This window comes from Diabrotica undecimpunctata, chromosome 3 (genome assembly GCF_040954645.1).
Source record: "Diabrotica undecimpunctata isolate CICGRU chromosome 3, icDiaUnde3, whole genome shotgun sequence".
Taxonomy (NCBI): Eukaryota; Metazoa; Arthropoda; class Insecta; order Coleoptera; family Chrysomelidae; genus Diabrotica; species Diabrotica undecimpunctata.
Window position 1 is genome coordinate 84302637 of NC_092805.1, and position 21795 is coordinate 84324431.

General features: G+C 30.7%; 1 protein-coding gene across 2 annotated transcripts in view; it reads right to left on the reverse strand.

Moving 5' to 3' along the window:
- Positions 1–21795, reverse strand: part of LOC140436986 (RIMS-binding protein 2-like) — a 404098-nt gene that overhangs the window by 43910 nt on the left and 338393 nt on the right. For both annotated transcript variants that reach the window (XM_072526193.1, XM_072526194.1), the window contains one exon: positions 16957–17215. In XM_072526193.1, the coding sequence (XP_072382294.1) occupies positions 16957–17215 (259 nt within the window). The remainder of the gene's footprint in view (positions 1–16956; positions 17216–21795) is intronic.

Consider the following 21795-nt stretch of genomic DNA (forward strand, 5'->3'; position numbering starts at 1 on the left):
ATGAAGAAGAGCATGGAGAATAATTAACACCAAGACCGAAAAAAGAAAACTTAAAGATAGAAGGTAAAAATCGACAAATGTAGACTAATTAAAATAAAGCCCAAAGATGAAAAAAAAACTAACAGCATACATTAAACAAATAGATAAAGAGTCAAAAATGAAACTCGTAAACAAAAATTTTGTAGCAGAAGCAGAAGAATTAACCCAAAATAAAACAGATAAAGTTTCAGTAAAGAATAAAATGATTTATTAAAAAAGAGGCATTAGCTTATACAAAACCAAACAGTTATTGGAAGATATCATCATCATCATCATTATCATTAGCTCGACAATCCTTTGTAAGTATTATCTTGTTATTAGATTTTCTGCCTTTCTGATCTGTTCCTCGCTTTGTTTTTCCAGTTGTTAATCTTTAGAGTTTTCAGATCTTATACCACTTATTCCATATATCTAAGTTTGGTTCTCCCAATGATATCAATTCTACTGTAATGTTTCAGTATTTTTTTATTTTGAGTTTGTTTATTTTATGTTTAATATCCGAGATTTTGAGTGCTTCTTTGACCTAGTTTATCGTTCTTTATAGTTTTCTTTCCACGCTTTAGGAGTTATTCTTGGGATTTATTATTGTTCCATTTTTAATTATACACATATTTGGTCTAGGTTTAAATTCTTTTCGTGTTTCGTTTTGTTTTTGGTAAAATGTTTTTGTTTCTTATTTGTTATTAGGACTTTCCACCTCTTGAATTTCCCCGCTTGTTTGTTCCCTATGTGTTTTTTATCTTCGCAATTTCTTATCTTTTTGCTTTTACATTTAATATATATATATATATATATATATATATATATATATATATATATATATATATATATTTTATAGATTCTTGTCGATTTCCTATTACTGCTCTTTGTTGAAATTTAAAGTATACTTTGTTTTTCCTTTTTGTTAAGTGTTTACTTTAACTATTTCTGTATTTTGACTTATCTGAGTATTGGTACAGATTTAAACCTTAAAAAATTAATCCAAAAATAAGACTCACACAGGATTAAAATACCACACAAAATTAAAAAATCTATATAAACATCGTTTCTGTAATAGTAAGAAAAGAAAAAAAGTAAAGGAAAAATAAAGATAATGATACACAAGGTGTGAGAAGGCAACTCGCTATGTTAATATTAAACAGTTTACTAGAGATAATAAAGTTTTTGTTAAGTATTTATTTTTTTTTTATAAATTTCAATTATAAATTATAAACTTCGTTTTCGATAGTATAGTGTATATTTAATATTTATTAAAGAACTTCTTCTTCTTCTTCTTTTTTCTTTATACAAGCAATTTTGCTTGTTCATTAGCGGGTTGTTGCATGATATTTCCACGACTCTTGTGTCCGCCATTCTATGGATTGTTCCATTCTTTCTTTCTATTTCTTTTTTATCTATTAAAGAACTTTGTACATAAATACAATTTATTTACAAAGAAAATTTTGATGTTATAGTATTTTATATTATATTGTACCGATATGAGACTGTGAATCTGAGTTTGCATCAACTTAAGGCAGGACAGACTGGGTGGGAGGTTCTTTTTCCGGACAAAGCAGGTCCAGATGGCTAATAGTGAAGGCCCTATGAATATATAAGACCATTATTAAGGTAAATTAAATAAACATTCACGCACCAATTGAGAATATGATATTGATTTGATGATTGAACATGACACATACTCATAAATATAAAAATACACATAGAGACTTGCACATCAAACCATGACAAATCACCGTAGAGCCGTACCACAAATGATTCATCGTATGGTAAGGACTCTGCTTTCAAAATCACAGTTGTCTACCCAGGAGATGCATGTCACAAGGAAAAAGTTTTGCCTAAGCGATGCTTCGGATAGCTGTTAAACTTTAAGGAACAACATACTTTGCGCGGGATAGCTACATTGTCATGCCTGACAACATTTTGTCTCGTTTCATGGTTTTAAAGTGAATATGAGATAAAAAAAATGACCCAAAAGAGGATTCAGAATTAAGCGACTTTCTTGAACCTATAAATAATAAAATAATAATAAAGATCTTTATTTTTCTTTCAGTCTAAACAAAATCGAGGAAACAAGCAGAAAGGCAACCACAATCGAAAGCTCTTTATATACTCCTAAGTAGTTCTCAAGAAGGACAATCGAAAATAGAACGAGGCGAAACGAATACCGAAGAATATTAGTTAGGGAAAATATAAAATAAGCCAATTGCTGAAATACAACCGTTATAGAACAGACTGGTTCCAGAGAAAAGAAAAGAAAAGAAATGTACATTACTTTTTTCAGATAAAAATTAAAATTGTCTCAAACAAAGCAACGGTATAAGATTGTAATATAAATCATCCTCCTCTATCCTTTCTTCTTCGTAAATATGTAGTGAATTTATGTAATTTGTTTGACTAGTGCCCTTCAATTATGTAGTTTTGCTTCGGAGAATGAGTATCCAGTCATGTCATTTATTTGGTCTGACCATCGTGCTGGAAATCTTTCTCTAGATCTTTTGCCAGCTACGTTGCCTTCAACTAATTCAACACTGTTCAACTTGCCTTCAACTAATTCACTCACTTCAACATTGTTCCATGCCTTCTCTTCTTCGAGTTATATGTAAAAATTATCTAAGTATATTTTGGTTTTTGTGTTCTTGTCGTATTGAATTATTTGTGCGATGTGCGGTGCACGGTATTCATAACATTTACGATACGTGCGATTTACATTTCAAATGCTAATATATGCTTCGAATCGGTATTTTTAAAGCGTAGATGGTATTAGGGCATATTGATGTTTGAACGAAAGAGACTTTACTTCGAAGAATGGAGAAAGAAAGAGAAGTGATGTATACGATTAAAAGGAGAAAGTTAGAATATCTCGAACACATAATGAGAAACGGCACTAAATACAGATTACTGAAAATAATCCTTTAAGGCAAAGTATTCGGAAAGCAAGGAATTGGGATAAGAAGAATATCATGGTTAAAAAACTTGAGAAAATGGTTCTCCACAATAACAACTTATCTATTCAAAACATCAGTTGAAAAAATCATTATAGCCAGAATGATCGCTAATACTCGAATAAGCACCAAAAGAAGAAAAATGTTTGTACAAAGAGTAATTTTACATTTTTTGTAATTTCAGTGTTCTTCCATATTTTTTTGAGTTTGACTGTTGCCGATCTGGCTATTGTAATTCGGTCAACGGATATGATCTTGTTAGTAATGACGGAGCCTAAGTAATTTAATTTTTAACCCATCCTACGCCGCCATGTTTCTTATCTCTGTTTGGTTGTTTCTGTTTCTATCGATGATCATTACTTTGGCTAGCTTATTTATATATTATTCCATTTCTTCTGCAAAAGACACCAACATAAGTGTGTCATCAGCATATTGTAGGTATAAGATTTTTCATTCTCCTATAGTTGCTTCTTCTTGCCATCCCTCAAAAACTTGACGCATAATGTGTTTACCATATACAGTATGATATTTCAGAAACAGACGACTTTTAAATAAAATCTTAAAATAGGTCAATTTTAATTTTTGAATAACCATCAACTGATATGTATATATATATATATATATATATATATATATATATATATATATATATATATATATATATATATATATATATATATATATACGACGTCATTACGCCGACACGTTATTAGTGTCTTTTTAAATACAAAACGAGGTCACGCAACAGCTCATTTAAAAGGTCTCCTTATCGTCTTTTTAACGATGTAATCACTTGAATATTTATTTCTACAGGGTTTACCAAAATTATGAACTTTGTTAAGTAACATGGACATGCATAAATTAGTAACTAAAATCTGGCAACGAAAGGAAACGCCTGCGGACTGGAAATTAGGTGTAATGCACCATCTTCACAAAAAGGGAGATATGATGGTGAGTGATAATTATAGAGGCATCACCCTACTTAACGTGGCATATAAAGTATTGTCCAACGTATTGTACAGAGGATCGATCCTCTATGCTGAACACATGGTTGGGAACTACCAGTGCGGTTTCCGACCCAATAAATCAACAACGGATTAAATCTTCACAGTCAGGCAGATTCTTGAGAAAACGCTTAAGTTCGGAGTCGACACCCATCACATATTCCTGGATTGATTTCACAGCCGCATACGACTCAGTCAATAGACAAAAACTTCTACAGGCTATGGTGGAATTTCAAATGCCGCTTCATCTTATTCAACTAACGGAACTTACACTCACAGGTGTAGAGAGTGTAGTCAGAATTTAAAACGACTTTTCAAGACCCTTCCATTGTAAAAATGGACTGAGACAGGGAGATGGACTGTCGTGTCTCTTATTTAACCTTGGACTAGAAAAAGTAATTCGAGAGTGCCATATTAATACGAATGGCACCATCTTTAATAAATCTGTACAAGTGGTCGGATATGCAGATGACATAGAAATTATTGCTAGGTCCACAGAATCTCTGATCGAAGCATTTCGATCACTAAAGGCGTCTGCACTGAGAATGGGATTAAAAATAAACGCACAGAAAACCAAGTATATGTATTGTACTAGATCAGGCAACCAGATACCTAGACTATTAATTGATGATCTGGAACTGGAAGGTTTGGACACCTTCATCTACCTGGGCTCGCCGCTGACCAAAGACAACAACATCAGCGAAGAAATTAAACGAAGAATAGTGCTTGCCAATAAGTGCTATTATGGCTTGAGGAAACAGATGGCCCCAAAACTACCCAGAAAAATTAAAAATTAAACACTAATAAGACCAGTGTTAACATACGGGTCAGAAACGTGGTCACTTACACAGAACGATCAAGAATTGCTTAAACGTTTCGAGAGAAAAATTCTAAGGAAAATATATGGAGGAGTCCAAGAACAGAGTTTGTGGCGTAGGCGCTACAAGTTTGAGTTATACAGAAGTTTTGGGGAACCTGACATTGTAAAAAGTATTAAATTAGCACGAGCCAGAGGAAGACCAAAACTTAGGTATCAAGATAACATAGAGGATGATCTAAAATCCATCGGAGTTAAAGCATGGAGAAGAGTTGCCAAAGACAGGGGCGAATGGAAGATTGTTCTGAAGAAGGCTTTGGCTTATAACGAGCTGTTATGCCACTGATAATGATAATAAAGTAACATGGAACTAAAATAAATATTCATTCACTGAACTAAGATAACCTAAGGAACGCCACTGGGAATATCAGAAAATAGTGTTTTTGCTGATCCCAAAAAAAAACATTGATAACAAACAATGCTACATTATAATCTGGAATTAATTATTGTAGTAAGTATTCCAAGTTATTTTTTAAAAATATTTAAATCAATATTGTCATTGACTCGTCTTTATTTGACAATGATCCGTGAATCTGTTAAATAACAGACGTCAAATTTTTACTCTTCAAGTTGTTTGCCGACATTAATAACAGTATTTATAAAAACGAAGTTAACAGAAACAGAACGAATCGAGATTTTAATCATGATTGGTTATGGAGATACAGTGTGGACTCAAGTAGAAGTTCCTAATTTATTTAATGCTAAATACCCTAATCGCGAACCAATTATTCAATCAACAATAAGTAAAATTGAAAAAAAATTTAGAAAAACGGGCCATGTTAAAGATCTTCCCAAAAGTGGTACAAAATCAATATCCGAAGCCAAGAAACTGGACGTTGTACTGGAGTTTGAAGAAAATGTCCATAACGGTTTTAGGCAGGTCGCACTAGATAATAATGTTCACCAATCAATTGTTCTAAGAGTGCTAAAAAAGGAGAAGTGGCATCCATACAAAATGCATCTGATCCAGGAGCTATTAGAAAATGACTTTGATAGAAGAATCGAATTCTGCGAAACCGTTATGGAAAAATGTAACAGAGATCAGAGTTTCATACAAAAGATACTGAATCCAGATATGCTCCCCTTCAAGCCATCCTGCAAGGAAAAATATTTAGAAAACGAGGTCCAGGAAGAAGAAGAATATCTTGGTTAAAGAACCTTAGAATCTGGTTCAATACAACATCTGTGCAGTTTTTTCGCGCTGCTGCAGATAAGATAATGATCGCCATTATTCATAATGGATAGGCACATCAAGAAGAGGAACTATAACGAACACGGAAAAAGAAGAAAAAAAATTAGACAAAAAGCAGAGCGGTAGGATCACGAAATTTAATACTGAAAGTAAAAAATGTACCAAGAACAGCTAACTTGCGAGTCTATGAGACCGTAATAACCGCAAAACAAAGATGTTAAAAATAATCTTCGGAGAAATACAGACGGAAGATAATATTTGGAGAAGACGAACAAATAAAGAAATAATGAGGATGTATGAAAAACCAATTATTATGGCAAAAATACGAGCACTAGATCTAGATGGCTTGGTCACATTATACGAATGCCAGAGAACCGAAATAAACAATACTCAAGGAGGGAGAAATGGGCAAAAAGAAGATGACATCCAAAAAAGAAATGATTAGAAGCAGTAAACAAAACTTGTCAGAAATAGTCCTGAGAGATTGGAAAAAAAAGAAAACACCGAAAAAATGAAGAAAAATAATAAATAAAAGTTTTTGGTCCTGTAGCGCTTGTTATATATTTTATTCCATAAGTGGTTAGGGCATTTAGAGATCAGGTTGTAAGTTGTAAATGTCCATTGTCGTAAGCTTTTTCACACATTTAATATCATTGGCTGCTACATGTCTTTTTAAGGTAACACATATGCTATAACTTTTCTATGGATGTTTGGTTTTTTATATTGTTCTTTTTAGATGAACTGATGATGCTTTCTGAGTAGAAAGCGAAACGTCTTCAATAAATAGATGAAGTAGCCACCTTCTTTGTCTTTTATTTCTCCACTTTGACCGAAAAACCTACCACTCGTTGAGTGTTCCTTAGTTTATATTGGATTAACGGTCGTACTCCTTTTCTCGATATATATATATATATATATATATATATATATATATATATATATATATATATATATATATATATATATATATATATATATATATATAAAGTAGTTAGGTATTATTGACTGACACGTTATGTAAAATAAAGTTTTATTTTGAGGTTGCAGTCATTAATAGGGCAGGAAAGTAAAACTCTTTGTTCTTTATCAAGCTTTCGCAAAATTTATTTGCTTCTTCAGGATATGCTAAAATATGGTATCAGTAAATACAACGAAATTAGAACTAAATAGCGTTGTATAAAACTAGTATAAAAACTTACAACATGAGGTTAATCCATTAAATTTTCAAATTTGCAAAACATTAAAACTTAACTTATTTTAAAAATTATACAGTTATGTAAGTACAATATTCCAATTTAATTTAATTTTGTAAAAATTCATTATGACATTGATTATGTTGATGTTTGATTTATGTCAGAAAGACACTTGTTTCTGTTTATTATATTTTTTGTTGTTGATAACTAGCTCTTGATTGTTATTATGGTTACGTACAAAGTGGCGCCAAATATGAATATTTAAATTTTTTGAAATTCTAATATTTATAGTCAGAAAATCTAATATTGGAAAATTATAGTATTAATTTTCGTAAGACAGAATGTAATTATAGATATTGCATAGATAGATGCATACCATTTCTAAGAATTCTATAGGAATTCTTAGATATTCTATAAGAATAAATAAATATCAATGCGTTAATAAAAAAACTGATATTGATAAACTAAGCAATATCTAGAATTACATTCTGTCTTACGAAAATTAATACTATAATTTTCCAATATTAGATTTTCTGACTATAAATATTAGAATTTCAAAAAATTTAAATATTCATATTTGGCGCCACTTTGTACGTAACCATAATAACAATCAAGAGCTAGTTATCAACAACAAAAAATATAATAAACAGAAACAAGTGTCTTTCTGACATAAATCAAACATCAACATAATCAATGTCATAATGAATTTTTACAAAATTAAATTAAATTGGAATATTGTACTTACGTAACTGTATAATTTTTAAAATAAGTTAAGTTTTAATGTTTTGCAAATTTGAAAATTTAATGGATTAACCTCATGTTGTAAGTTTTTATACTAGTTTTATACAATGCTATTTAGTTCTAATTTCGTTGTATTTACTGATACCATATTTTAGCATAACCTGAAGAAGCAAATAAATTTTGCGAAAGCTTGATAAAGAACAAAGCGTTTTACTTTCCTGCCCTATTAATGACTGCAACCTCAAAATAAAACTTTATTTTATATATATATATATATATATATATATATATATATATATATATATATATATATATATATATATATATATATATATATATATATATATATATATATATATATCGAGAAAAGGAGTACGACCGTTAATCCAATATAAACTAAGGAACACTCGACGAGTGGTAGGTTTTTCGGTCAAAGTGGAGAAATAAAAGACAAAGAAGGTGGCTACTTCATCTATTTATTGAAGACGTTTCGCTTTCTACTCAGAAAGCATCATCAGTTCATCTAAAAAGAACAATATGAAAAACCAAACATCCATAGAAAAGGTATAGCATATGTGTTACCTTAAAAAGACATGTAGCAGCCAATGATATTAAATGTGTGAAAAAGCTTAAAAAAAGAAATAATGGATATTATTGACTGTCGATATAAACAAACAACACAGTTTATTAGGGCTGCAGTCAGTAGGTTTGGCCGGGATATTATAGAAACACTCTTTTGACTTTTCGTCGAGCTTTCGGAATTCTTTTATTCCTTCTTCAAGACACTGTAATTAGAAGAAAGTGTAAATATTTACAACATATCTCAAATTGTCATTAGTAGGATTACTATTATGTAGGATATATTATAAATATTACAGGGTGAAATTTTGAAATTTCGGGGAGCACTTACGGAATGAACTTGTTTGCGTCCTTATTTTAAAAAATTATAAAAAAAGGTGGGACACGTTTATTTTTAAATTCAATTGTGAGCTTTTTAAATACAAATTTAAATCTGTACTGTAATTCACGCAAGCCTAGCATTGTCCATCATCTTTATTTTCAATGAAAAAGCCTGTAACTTAGTATGTTTTTATACATTAAATACTTAAAATATGTATCAATATCTCGGGTTTTGTATTTATTTTCTTAAATTTAATTTCTAAAATTAAACATAACTTCAAACTGTTACCTTGATATATTCATAATAGAGTCTACATAATATAGTTTGTTAAGATCAGAAGCTTTTAATTTCAAAATTTCACTCTGTAGTATCCATAATAGTCACTACATCGTATACTTTGTTAAAATCAGGAATTTAAGGATACAAGGTGATCCATTAATAATAAAGATTACGAACGATGCTAGGCTTGCGTGAATCAACTTGTACTTCTAAATTTTGGTTTAAAAAGCGTACATTTATACAATGTGTCCGTAAAGTATGGAACAAATTATTTTTTAGCTAAACAGAGCATTTGAAGAAATAATCCTGAAACACGTCGATTTTTGATTTTAATTTACTGTATTTTAAAATAATATTCTAATATACAGGGTAAATTACTTTCGAGTAATGACGTCACTGTCATTTTTTTTAAATGGAATACCCCCATTTTGTCTCAATTTTCGGATTAATCTAGCTGAGCTGATTCCAAAAATGTATCACATGTTGATTCAAATTGGTACAGGGTGGACAAAAATAGAATAGTTTTGTGTGTGCTCATAAAGGAACGCGTTAGTTAAATTAACAATATCAAAAATACTTATTGTCTAGCGGACAGAATATGAAAGAAATTATTTCTTATCAATTTAAAAGAAACAGAGTAGGCTATGTTTTTGTTAAATGTCATTATTTGTTTAGTAATTTATTGATGTTCAGTGACAGTTAGTACTACAATATTTTTGTATTTGTGAATGTTTTAATTATTGGTTAGATTTAATTTGAAGTAGGAATGGAGTTAAGTGTAAAGCAAAGAATTGAAATACTTATGATGATTGGGTATGGAGACAGATCGCGAACTCAGATGGAAGTGTGCAATTTTTTTAATGATAAATATCCAGAAAGACCTATAACGCGTTCAACAGTCAGTAAGATTAAAAAGAAATTTCGAGAAACTGGTACGGTTGAAAATGCAGAGAAATCAGGTCGTCCCTTTGCAAATGCTGATACAGCATTAGATGTTTTACTTAGTTTTGACGAAGATGCACACACTTCTGTGCGTAAAGTTAGTCGCGATACCGGTGTTAGCAAAACAACGGTACACAAACTATTAATGCTTGAAAAAGGCATTCTTATAAAATCAAGCTTGTGCAGGAATTAAACGACGATGATTTTGAAAGAAGAATGCAATTTTGCGAAGCAATGATGAATAACTGCCACCGAGACCCTCTCTTGGTACAAAACATTATTTTTTCTGATGAGGCCACTTTCACGTTAAATGGCGAGGTTAACCGTCAGAATTGTAGATACTGGGCAAAAGAAAACCCCGACTGGATGCATAAGCATCATACACAATACTCGCAAAAGGTAAATGTATGGGCTGCAATTGTAAGAAATCGAATCATCGGACCCTATTTTTTCGAAGGTAATTTAAACAGGGCAACGTACCTTGAGTTTTTAAGGGGGTATCTCGTACCTACTTTACGTAATTTATTTCCCAGCAGACGTAATCCTGGAGGTTTTGATGAAAGTTTATGGTTTCAACAGGATGGTGCACCTCCACATTATGCTGTAGATGTTAGAAGGTACCTAGATGAAATTTTGCCGAACAGGTGGATTGGTAGACGTGGACCTATTGAATGGCCAGCGAGGTCACCAGATTTCAATCCTTTGGATTATTTTATGTGGGGCCATCTGAAGAATGTTGTGTATCAAACGAAGCAGTAAATATTCAAGAATTACAACAGAGAATTCGGACAGCAATAAACAATATTTCTCAAGACACAATAAACAAGGTTCAACAAGAATTTGTACAACGTTTGGGTTACTATCAAATACAGCAAGGGCTGCAGTTCGAACATTTATAAAGTCATGTATTTCATCATATTCTGTCCGCTGGAAAATAAGTATTTTTGATAATATTGTTAATTTAACTAACGCGTTGCTTTATGAACACACACAAAACTATTGTATTTTGTCCACCCTGTACCAATTTGAATCAACATGTGATACATTTTCGGAATCAGCTCAGCTAGAGGAATCCGAAAATTGAGACAAAATGGGCGTGTTCAATTTAAAAAAAAATGACGGTGACGTCATTACTCGAAAGTAATTCACCCTGTATATTAGAATATTATTTTAAAATACGGTAAATTAAAATCAAAAATCTACGTGTTTCAGGATTATTTCTTAAAATGCTCTGTTTAGCTAAAAAAGAATTTGTTCCATACTTTACGGACACAGTGTATATACATTTTCAACATTTTTTTTTTAATCTTATCTATTATATATGACAATCAAACTTTTTTTTATATTTTTATAAAACTTATTGTTTATTCTTTTTTTCCCCATTGTTCTCGTATTTTAAAGATGGCGCCAAAAATTTTTCGTGCAAAAATTACTGCTCTGTGACGGAGAGTTCATCTCTGAAACAGCAAATCTGAAACATGAAATTCAAAAAGGGTTTTAAACAAGAAGTGACCTTATGTAACAGTTTACCAGAAAAATTGAAAATTTAAAAAAAAACAAAATGGCGAATATATAAAAAAATTATCCAAAGATTGACCTTTTTTTCGACTTTTTTCAGTCACAAAATTTAAATATTTTTTTTTTGGATCAAATTGTGGTAAACTATCATAGAGAAAACAAAACAAACTGCATTAAGGTTTATCAAAATATACCCACTAGATCCGGAGATTAATGTTTTGAGAAAAAGTACGTTTTAAAAAGTGGCAGACAGATTTTAATAAACCTTAATGCATTTTGTTTGCTTTCGTTTTCTCTATGAAAGTTTACCACAATTTGACAAAAAAAAAAATAATAAAATTTTTGTAACTGAAAAACGCCGAAAAAAAGGTGAATTTTTGAAGAATTTTTTCAAATTTCCGTCATTTTTTTTTCTTTTTAAAAATTTTCCATTTTTCTGGTTAACTATAAAGTAAGGGCAATTCTTTTTGAAAACCATTCTTGAATTTTATATTTCAGATTTGCCATTCCAGATATTAACAGTGCGCCATAGAGCAGTAATTTTAGGAGAAAAATTGTTGGCACCTTCTTTAATTACATGAACAATAAAAAAAAAAGAAAAAAAATTGTAATCTTCAAAAGTTGAATAATAATTTAAAAATGCTTAAACGTAAATATCTAGGAAAGTATACTTGGCGTACCAGAAAATCAATCCAGTACCTCGAATCAAGTGTTTAAGCAAACGAGTACAAGTTGTGATGCTTCAAAAATAGATATTTCTAATAATGTTAATTGTAAAATTTCAGTTGTTTTTAATCCTTAATGTATTTGAATTTGTAAATTTTATTGAATAAAAAAAAATTTAAAACATTTTATCTACTTTTGCTGTTAAAGTGTCACTTTATCTACCGTTGCGGTTAAAGTGATACTTTATTTACTCAAAACAGTTGTTATAGCAACACTTTAACATTAGCTATGGAAAAAAAATATTACTTTTAGAGCCCCATTAAATAATTCCCCAAGCTTATTTAATTAACAATTTTTAGTTTTTAATGTGCGTTTAAAAGTTTCTTTATTCTTTTATGCGTAGGAAAATCAGTGAATTATATAACGTGGAAGTTTCCACTCAACAAAACTTTGCAAATTTTCAAATAATTCCGGACAGACCTGGATTTCAAAATTATTGTGTCAAAATATCAAAATAAAAGAAATGTATTGCGTTTTTCTTTACGCTGGTTTTTTTGATAATTTAAGAGAATTTTTTGAATTCCAATAATCAAATTTTCACAGCTTTATTGGACGCGCTGAACATTTTTTTATCTAATTTTATTAGCAACTTTTGACAGTAAATTTAATTTCTCATAAAAATTGTGCTAAGTAATTTTATTATTATATGCGTTGTACCAAATATTTCTTAATAAAACCTCTATTTATACAAATTATTTTTATTTAAACCCATATTTGATTTAGTAAGTTCCACTTTCTTGTGGAAAGTTAATAGCCATTATTGAATTACTGAATTCGTAGTCAGATAATTATTATTTAAATGATTAGAAAATAGAGGTGTACAGTATACAGGCTTGCTACACAAAAATACATATTTCACAAACTACAATAAAATAAATACCTACTAACAAAATTTAGCGATATTTGGGATATGTGGATGTTGGGATATGTAGTATTAGAAGTAACTATTTGTAATTATATCTTAATTCGGACATTGTTGATTAAGAAGACTATGTGTGATTGTTACTATTTTGTTCTTTTATGTTTATTTTTAGTCCCTGGGTCGGAATCCCGTTCATTATTGTATACAATAATTTTTCGCTTAACTTACTCTGTTATCTGTACGCTTTAATATACGCTTTCATTTCTTTCATCACGTTTTCTAGATTTTTCTAGTTTTAAATAATCGACAGGGTAGGGGAAAGTACGTAATTTTTATACTCTATATTGTACCAAACTGTTAATTGTGCTATTTATGTGTTATCAAATATATATTATACTGTTTACATTATTGTTTGTCAGAAGGCCAATTCTTTTAGCTTATTTTATTTCAGCACAATAAAGAATTTTAGAATTTATACAAAGAAAAAAATATATTTTCATTAATCTAAATACTTTTGTAGGAAGATCAAACAAGGCAAAGCATTCTGAATAAACACTTGGTTACTACGAATTTTATAAACAGTCTAGCCTATCGAAAATGTAAGTGAAGCACTACTACCGAGAAAGGCCTTATCGAAAAATTTTAAGATCTGAAAGCTTAAGTATCAAAACACATATTTAAACCTACCTATTTAAACCTATTTCAATCATACGTCATTTCACACAATTACACATTTCATCATAAGTCCAAAAATATAACTAATACATTTTCCGAAATATGGAAAAAGTAAATCAAGTGTACTTAATAATTTATCTCATAATTGTAGTAAAGCTTAAAAATAATTTCTAGTGTTCTAGTCTTTTTTAATGTTTGACATTTATTTTCATAACAAATTAAGCTGGGAATATGGCTCTAAAATTATTGAAGCGGCGACATACTGACCTATATGTTTCTTTGTAAAATCGTTAGTCAATTTTTGGCGAAATTTTGAGAAACTGGTTCTTCTCAAAATAAAAAGGGGCGCTTGAAAATTTAGTAAAAAAGAGTAGACTGAATTTCAAAAACAAAAGAGCACTTGATTGCCAATTTATTACATGCTCTTTTTATACAGGTCGCCTTAGTTAACCTTCACTTTTAACGCCTTAATTAACATTTATTTTGTATAATGATATGCTTAGAAGTTACGCAGTTTAAAAAAATATATATGGCTGTTATTCCTTTCAGTACGTTTTAATGAGCCATCCTTTATAGGACTGAATATAAATTTTAATTATTCAGTATTTGTGTATATTTTGTGCAGAAATAATTTCAGTATATGGACTTTACACCCGTTAAGAGTTCCGCAAGATTTTTATTGGCCTGCAGGACAATTCTAGCAAATATTTTCTTAAATTCCAATACAAGTATATGGTTAGTATTGTCACGAAATTGTTACATAACATTATTAAAAAGCATCTTTGGATACTTGCTATTTTTATGATTTCTCTGCAACAGAATGATCGTATTCCTTCAATAAACCTTACAATATAGTTAATCGTTTATTTTATTATATTTTTATTTTTGCAGAGATTTTGGTAGCAAACTCTAAACGTAAAAATTCATTAAAGTAATTTTTGTATACGTATATCCACATTTTACCTTCCAATCAGTTATTCAATCTTTTAAAGAAGCTAGGGACATATTTTATCACTCCTAGTCTTCAACAACTACTCAGATCACGTTTTTAAAGGTGCTGTAGAATATTATGGATTAGAATAAATACATCCTTAGAAATGGAAAACGTTTTAATAATATAAAATATAGAGACGGTACCATAATTTTTCTCAGATATATTACAAGGACGATTACAATCATCTATATCCTGAATACCACAAATCAATTAATAACGATATAATTAATAAAAACGATATTAAAATTTTAGAAAGGATGGGCAGAAGAACAAAGAAAATGGAGACGATGAGGAAAACAAGGACTTCAAAGAGAACCAGTAATTGCTACAGTCGTGGCAACAGGTAAAATAACAGTAAGTATAGAAAGCTAGAGGACATTCAAAAATGGGATTGCCGGAAAAACAAAGATTAGGATGACGACTTATGGTTTAGAGATAGAACTGTGGCTGATGGATATCGAAGAATAACGAAAATTAGGAATGTTTACTTTTGCAGTTAAAATTGATTCAGAGTACACGTTATTATTAATCTTAAGAGAGTCTTAGTCTTAAGATCAGAAGGCTACCTCTCACAAAGTTTAAAAATATTATAGTTTTCGTTAATCTTGTCACTGCTTTCTGTTTCTGATTTTAGTAATGGTTGTAAATATCTAAAAACTACCTTGTGGCCTGTTACTGTACATTTAGCATTTTTCGCGCGTTTGGTGCATTTATGATGTATGAATGATGTGTCATAAATATTTCAGTGTCACTACATTTATTACAAAAATTGCGATTTCCAAACTCAAAAAGCAAAATTAAAGTATGATTTTGCAAGTGTGTGATGGCATTTTTGTATATTCTTTTATTTTGTTTTATTATAGCCATTATGGTATATACAGGGTGCTACACAACTGGGGTACAGTTTTACTTACAGGATGGTTGGGAAGTAACTCAAAATTTTTATTATTGATTATTTAGATCAAATTGTTGTTTTTGTTTTTAACCAAATATGTTTCCAATTAAGATCTATTAAAATAAAATGGATTTAGTAGCAAACATTTATTCAAAAAGTACTTTAAGTTTTTGTTATTATACTAAACAATTAATTGGTATCCTATGATATAATGTCATATATTTCTTATCGCTCCAGAGTAATGATATAATGATTTCATTTCCTAATTATTAAGTACTCGTTTATGGGTCCTTGTTAAAACTGTTTCGTTGTCTGTATGACTATCTCTGCGATAACCCTTGAAGAAATAGTTATAGAGTCTTGGTACGTAGGATCCTCTTGGTGTATCGAAGAATCATTTATAGATATATATATATATATATATATATATATATATATATATATATATATATATATATATATATATATATATATATATATATATATATATATATATATAAACTAGTTTTTCGACGTAGTCCAGTAGTGACCAACGAATAAGCTTTCACGGAACCGCGAGCCAATCGCTTACCACACTACTCATTAATCGGACTACTTTATACACTCATAAGTACCCATTCAAGGTAGCAGTGCTACTAAGGATAACAACTGCTACTCTTAAAATTTCTGATGCACCAGGAGTCCATCATCCGAGTTACAAAACCGACATGCCTTCTTAGAGGAAAAGTCTGAGTATCTTGAAATTTGTTAAATGGTATTACGTTCAAGAATTCTACCGAGCCCGTTTGATATTTCGTTTTATTGGTTTATTGTTTTTTCTTATCACATTTTTTTTTGGAAAACCATCCCCAACGGTCTTCCAGGTAGGTCTTAAATGATATTTGTTAATGAATTTTATAATAAAAATTTTGATTTACATGTTGACCATTTTGTAAGCTTATACTACTAGCGACAACACCCTATATAGACGCAGTAATTACGATTGATTAGTAATATTAGGAGAAAGAATAGAAACGGTGGTAGACTTAAATATATTTTACAACAGTATATGTTAGTAAGTATATTATTGAAGTTGTTATATTTAGTTCTATGATAGAAGCTGGTGATTTTTTTTGGTTAGTACAAATAAATTTCTACCATCGTTTCCCCCACCTCTCAAATCCTACCCCAAATTACCTTTATTTCTTCCCCGCATCTGATTCTCCCTTGGCGGAGGTGGTGGTCCTCTAGCCCCTGGACCAACTCCTCTCCCTCTCTGTCCTCGTTGCGCCCCCTGTTGAGACGTCTGTCCTGCGCCGTACTGTTCGGGGGCTTCAGTCAAAAAGTTAGATGGTACTAGTCCGCGTACGCCATCTATTTCACCCATGTAGAACCCGTCATCGTCCATGTCCCCGTACACGTTGATGATTTGGCCCGTGGTGAAGCTCAATTCTACCTGCAGTTGGGTCGAAAAAGTTTTGGTAGAGCTTGGGGGTTGTGATGAAGCAGGAAGGGATTCTGCAGAAGTGTGTTGAGTGTTGTGGTGGTGAGTGGAGCGAAGTTAGTACATGTCGAAGCGTGTTTAAAATGTGGCGATGTGAGTGGATATAATGTATAATGTAATTTTGATGTAACATGATCGATCGACATAAAAGAATTTACCCTTATTAATATATTTGCAAGAGATATATAAGGTAAATTCAGTAACAAATATTTTATTTCCGTTACCGACAGACTTGATTATAATATCATTTTTGTAATAGATGTTTACTATTGGAACTCAATCAATATAAGGTATATACATATAATTTTCTGATGGAGACCTACTGGGTCTATCTGATTCAACATCAGTTCTTAACTTATCTTCATATAACCTGTATATTAAGCTGCTCAGGTAATTTTCTCTTATAACTTCATTACATATCTAAAAGAGTTTCTCTGAAAGGTTGACATAACATTCCTAAAATGTTCCAGTAGTGACAATAACTGGTCTGAGATATACCATATTTAGCATATTTACATATTACAAGAAAATAATATCAAATATTTCTATGTAGTAGATAGTTTTATCGACAAATTGAGCGGTTAGCCGGATATATAGTCAACTTTTGATCAAATGCGTAAGAAATCTCATTTTTGTCATACTGTCCTGTTTTGAAAATTATTGTTATTTTGTTTTCTAATCTCGGCTTTTTCGAAAAGGTTTTATCAACTTTTTTCGTTGTTTCTGTTGATTTTTTAATAAGAATATTTTCCTTAACCTATCATCATCAATATTATTCAGTAGTGGAATTTAAGATTGATTGTCACGCATTTTATTTATCTCTCTATCTACGCATCTGTCTTACTTGAGTACTTCAGCTTTGTCTTGGTTCTCATAATTTCTTTTGCTAATTATATATTTTTCGTTTTATTTTTTTTTTAATGTTCATATACTCAAGAGTTCAAGAGTTTTTTTTATTCCTAGAGTACTTAACCAAACTACTTTATCAGATTTGTTCTAGGGGATGAATGAATTTATACTAAAAATTGCATCTATTATTGATTTGCTTCGCTTCATAAAAGCTTAATTTTAAATAATTTTTTTTTATTCTTCTAGTATAATTGTTTTGCTTCATATCTTCAAGATGTAACTTACTATTTTTAATAGCCCTATAAGTTGTGTGTTGAACATCATCTGCGATTTTCTCTTATCCTTTCCATCTGCTTTATCTTTCATTTTATGTAATTTTTGAGCCATTTTATTGTTTATTATTTTGGACACTTGTGCAATTACTGCCTTATACGATTTAGTTAATTCATTGTCAAAATCTTGTTTGATAATATATTATAGTATTTCTTTCAATGTATTGCAATATCTTCCAATATTTAATAATCCTTGTGGTTATTTAGAATTATTGCTGTCTTTTATTCTTCTTTCTTTTATTTTATTATACCATGTTTCTAATCTATATGTAAAACCTGTTTAAATAATCTATAAGTCGACGGTCTCAAATAAACGCCATATGCAAGAGTACAGCGTCACACTCTAGGTGGCGTCTATATGCTTAATACAATAAATAATAGATGTGGTCTCTATTGCCAGCCGAACGCAGCATCCAACTGCTATACGCGGCTTCACATGCAGTGGTCTCCAATAAACGCCGACCGTATGCAACCTACAGCCTTATGCCATACGTCGCGTTTGTATGCCTAATACGATAAATTATGGATGCAACCTTTATTGTAAGCCGAACGCAGCGTCTAAGGACCCTGTTATATAAGCGCTAATATCGTCGCGTTAATTACATGAAAGACATTTTCTTCGGAAGTTAACGCGTTGCACATAGCTCGCATCAAGTTATACATAGCGCTGACAACGGGACGCAACTGCAGTCACGTACAAGTTGAAAATATACGTCCTGCTTTCCGCGTTATTAACGCGACGATTAGCGCTCGTATAACAGCTTCCTAACTGATGTACGCGACTTTAAATGTAGAATGCAGCGTCTTTAGTTATTTTCGAGCATTGTAACTTTCGGCTGGTACCCGCTTAAACCTAGTGCAATGAGTCAATTAATTCATAAAGTAGAAAAAGGCAAATTGTCAAATGAATTGGTCAAAAGTAACACGTCAATATATGACGCCAGCGATAAAAATTATAAAAACAATATTAAAAATCCACAAGGAAAATAAATTCCTGCAGCTGGCTGAATACCATGTATCACAAAAAGAGGTTTAAATCTTTGTATGTAGGTATATTTAAAAATACATCATACGTCATTCTCTTAAACATGACCTTTACCTCCATCGGTAATTTTACATCCTTCATATCCAAAATTCAAAAACAACATTTTAAATCCCAACACTTGGATTGCTGTTATCATTTTAACATCACTAAAGCTTTTGAATCGTTTGGCTGCAGTAATATTATGTATAACTAACACTGTTTCATGGTGCATTGACATTCTGTTTTCGACACCGTTCATAGATATCTTGTCAATCAGTTACCAGCTGATGTCCGTTTGAAGAGGTTTACCCTCCGGACGCTTGTACTCACGTGAGGCATGGTTATGTGTTGCCTGAAGTTAAATCTAATAAAATATTAAACATCATTCACTTTTAAAGAACAACATGTACATTTTTTGGTAACTTTAATTTTTTGTAAAGGGTTGTACCCTAATATTTTGGTGACTCAGGCATGTTAACCTGTAAGTATAACCATTTTGCTTTAAACCTAACCTTACTCAACATTTCAATCACGTTTGCTTTAATTAAATGGTTTATACTTATTTTAGGCTTTTTATCCTGATGATGGAATTTTTATTCCGAAAACGTTTGTTTTTTGATGTAGCCCTTTTAAGGGTTTTTTAAATATACCTACATACAAAGATTTAAACTTCTTTTTAATATTAAAAATCACCAATGATGGAAAAAAATAGGTGAAATATTTGATATGCCAGGTAAATTTTTAAAATTACTGTATTTTCTCAACTAACTTAATAATAATAATTGATACAATCTTCTCTGTGGTGAACAATGGTATTGTTTGAGTTTATTTCTAATAAGTACTACTGAACCTACTTCAGTTCCACCCGTATATCGCATATTTTCGGTAGTCATTTTTTTACTGTCCTGCACTTCTAGTAAAAGAAGAGTTCATATAGTTTTGAGTTAATAATATTCCATTTTTAAACAAAACACCATTTTTTTGTGGAAAGATCGCACTCGACTGATAACCATACCAACCGGCGACCGACAAACGCTGTATACGTCCTATGCGTAATGCTATACGCGGTGTAAGGCGTTTATTGGAGAGCACAGCCTAATGACGTTGGACACTGCTTATAAAGTTTATTGATAGCCATAGTCTAACGTTCTGTAGTGACTACGTATGCGACGTCTGACGTAACACTTTATGCGGCTTACAGAGTTAATTGGAGACCACAGCCTAAATTATTCTTCTAATGGATATAATGATTATTTTTGTGTAGTTTTTGCTTTTTTCTTTTTCTCCTTCCCAAACCTCACTCTATTTCTTAATAGATTAATTGAACTTGTATTCACATTAAAAATATTATATACTAATAAGAGTAAAAAGCAGAGTATAAATGCATGTTATTAAATTTTTTTCATAGAACACCAAATAATCAAATATGGCACAAATCAATGTAATAAAATAAAATACAGCAATTATTATTAGTTAGTTCTGATTTGTTTCTATTTTTCATTTAGTATAATTGTAAATATTTCATAAACAAGTCACATGATTTGGGATTGTATGCAACTAGATTAAATATATGTACAAACATTGATCACACTATTAGACATACTACTCGAATAACCGTTATACATGTTACAGTTTCGCAAATATATATAAACATTTATAAAATATTAACAGGGTTATGTTAGTTTTGATTCTCCCCGTATATATAGCCAAGAAAAGATTCCGTGTATAAAAATACAGCAGTTTTAAAAACTAAAATTTACAAGACGAGCCATCTGCGAAATGACACAGACGTGTGTTTGAGATAAGAGACGACTTCCATTTACACAACAACATAATCGAGTTTTATCTTCCAACCAACACAGATGTGCATGGGTTAAGGGCAGCGCTTCCTAGGGGACTTCGCTTGAGTCTTGTGAAAATGGTTAGTTTTGATTCCTGAATTTCACCGAACCAAAGGGTTCGCAATCCATTCGTGGCTGAAGCCTTTTCACGGGGTAAAGTACAACTTATATAAACCATCACATTGATGCTGATACACACCTACGTTTACTATGTAGAATCGTTACATTATTATTCAATTATTTGGCAAGTTGAAATTGTTTGTGCTAAACTATATTTCACATTATATCGCGTGTTAAATATTTTAACCGTTTGAGAATATTTTACGTTTGGTTAAACGTTATTACCTTTATCGTAAATTTGTATATTTATTAGATTGTAATAATTTCACTATTCTTTTTTTTTTTGTATGTATATCACAGTGTTTACGTGATCAGTTTACTAATAATTGTATTAATTTCATTATTAATTTTAATGTGTATTTTATT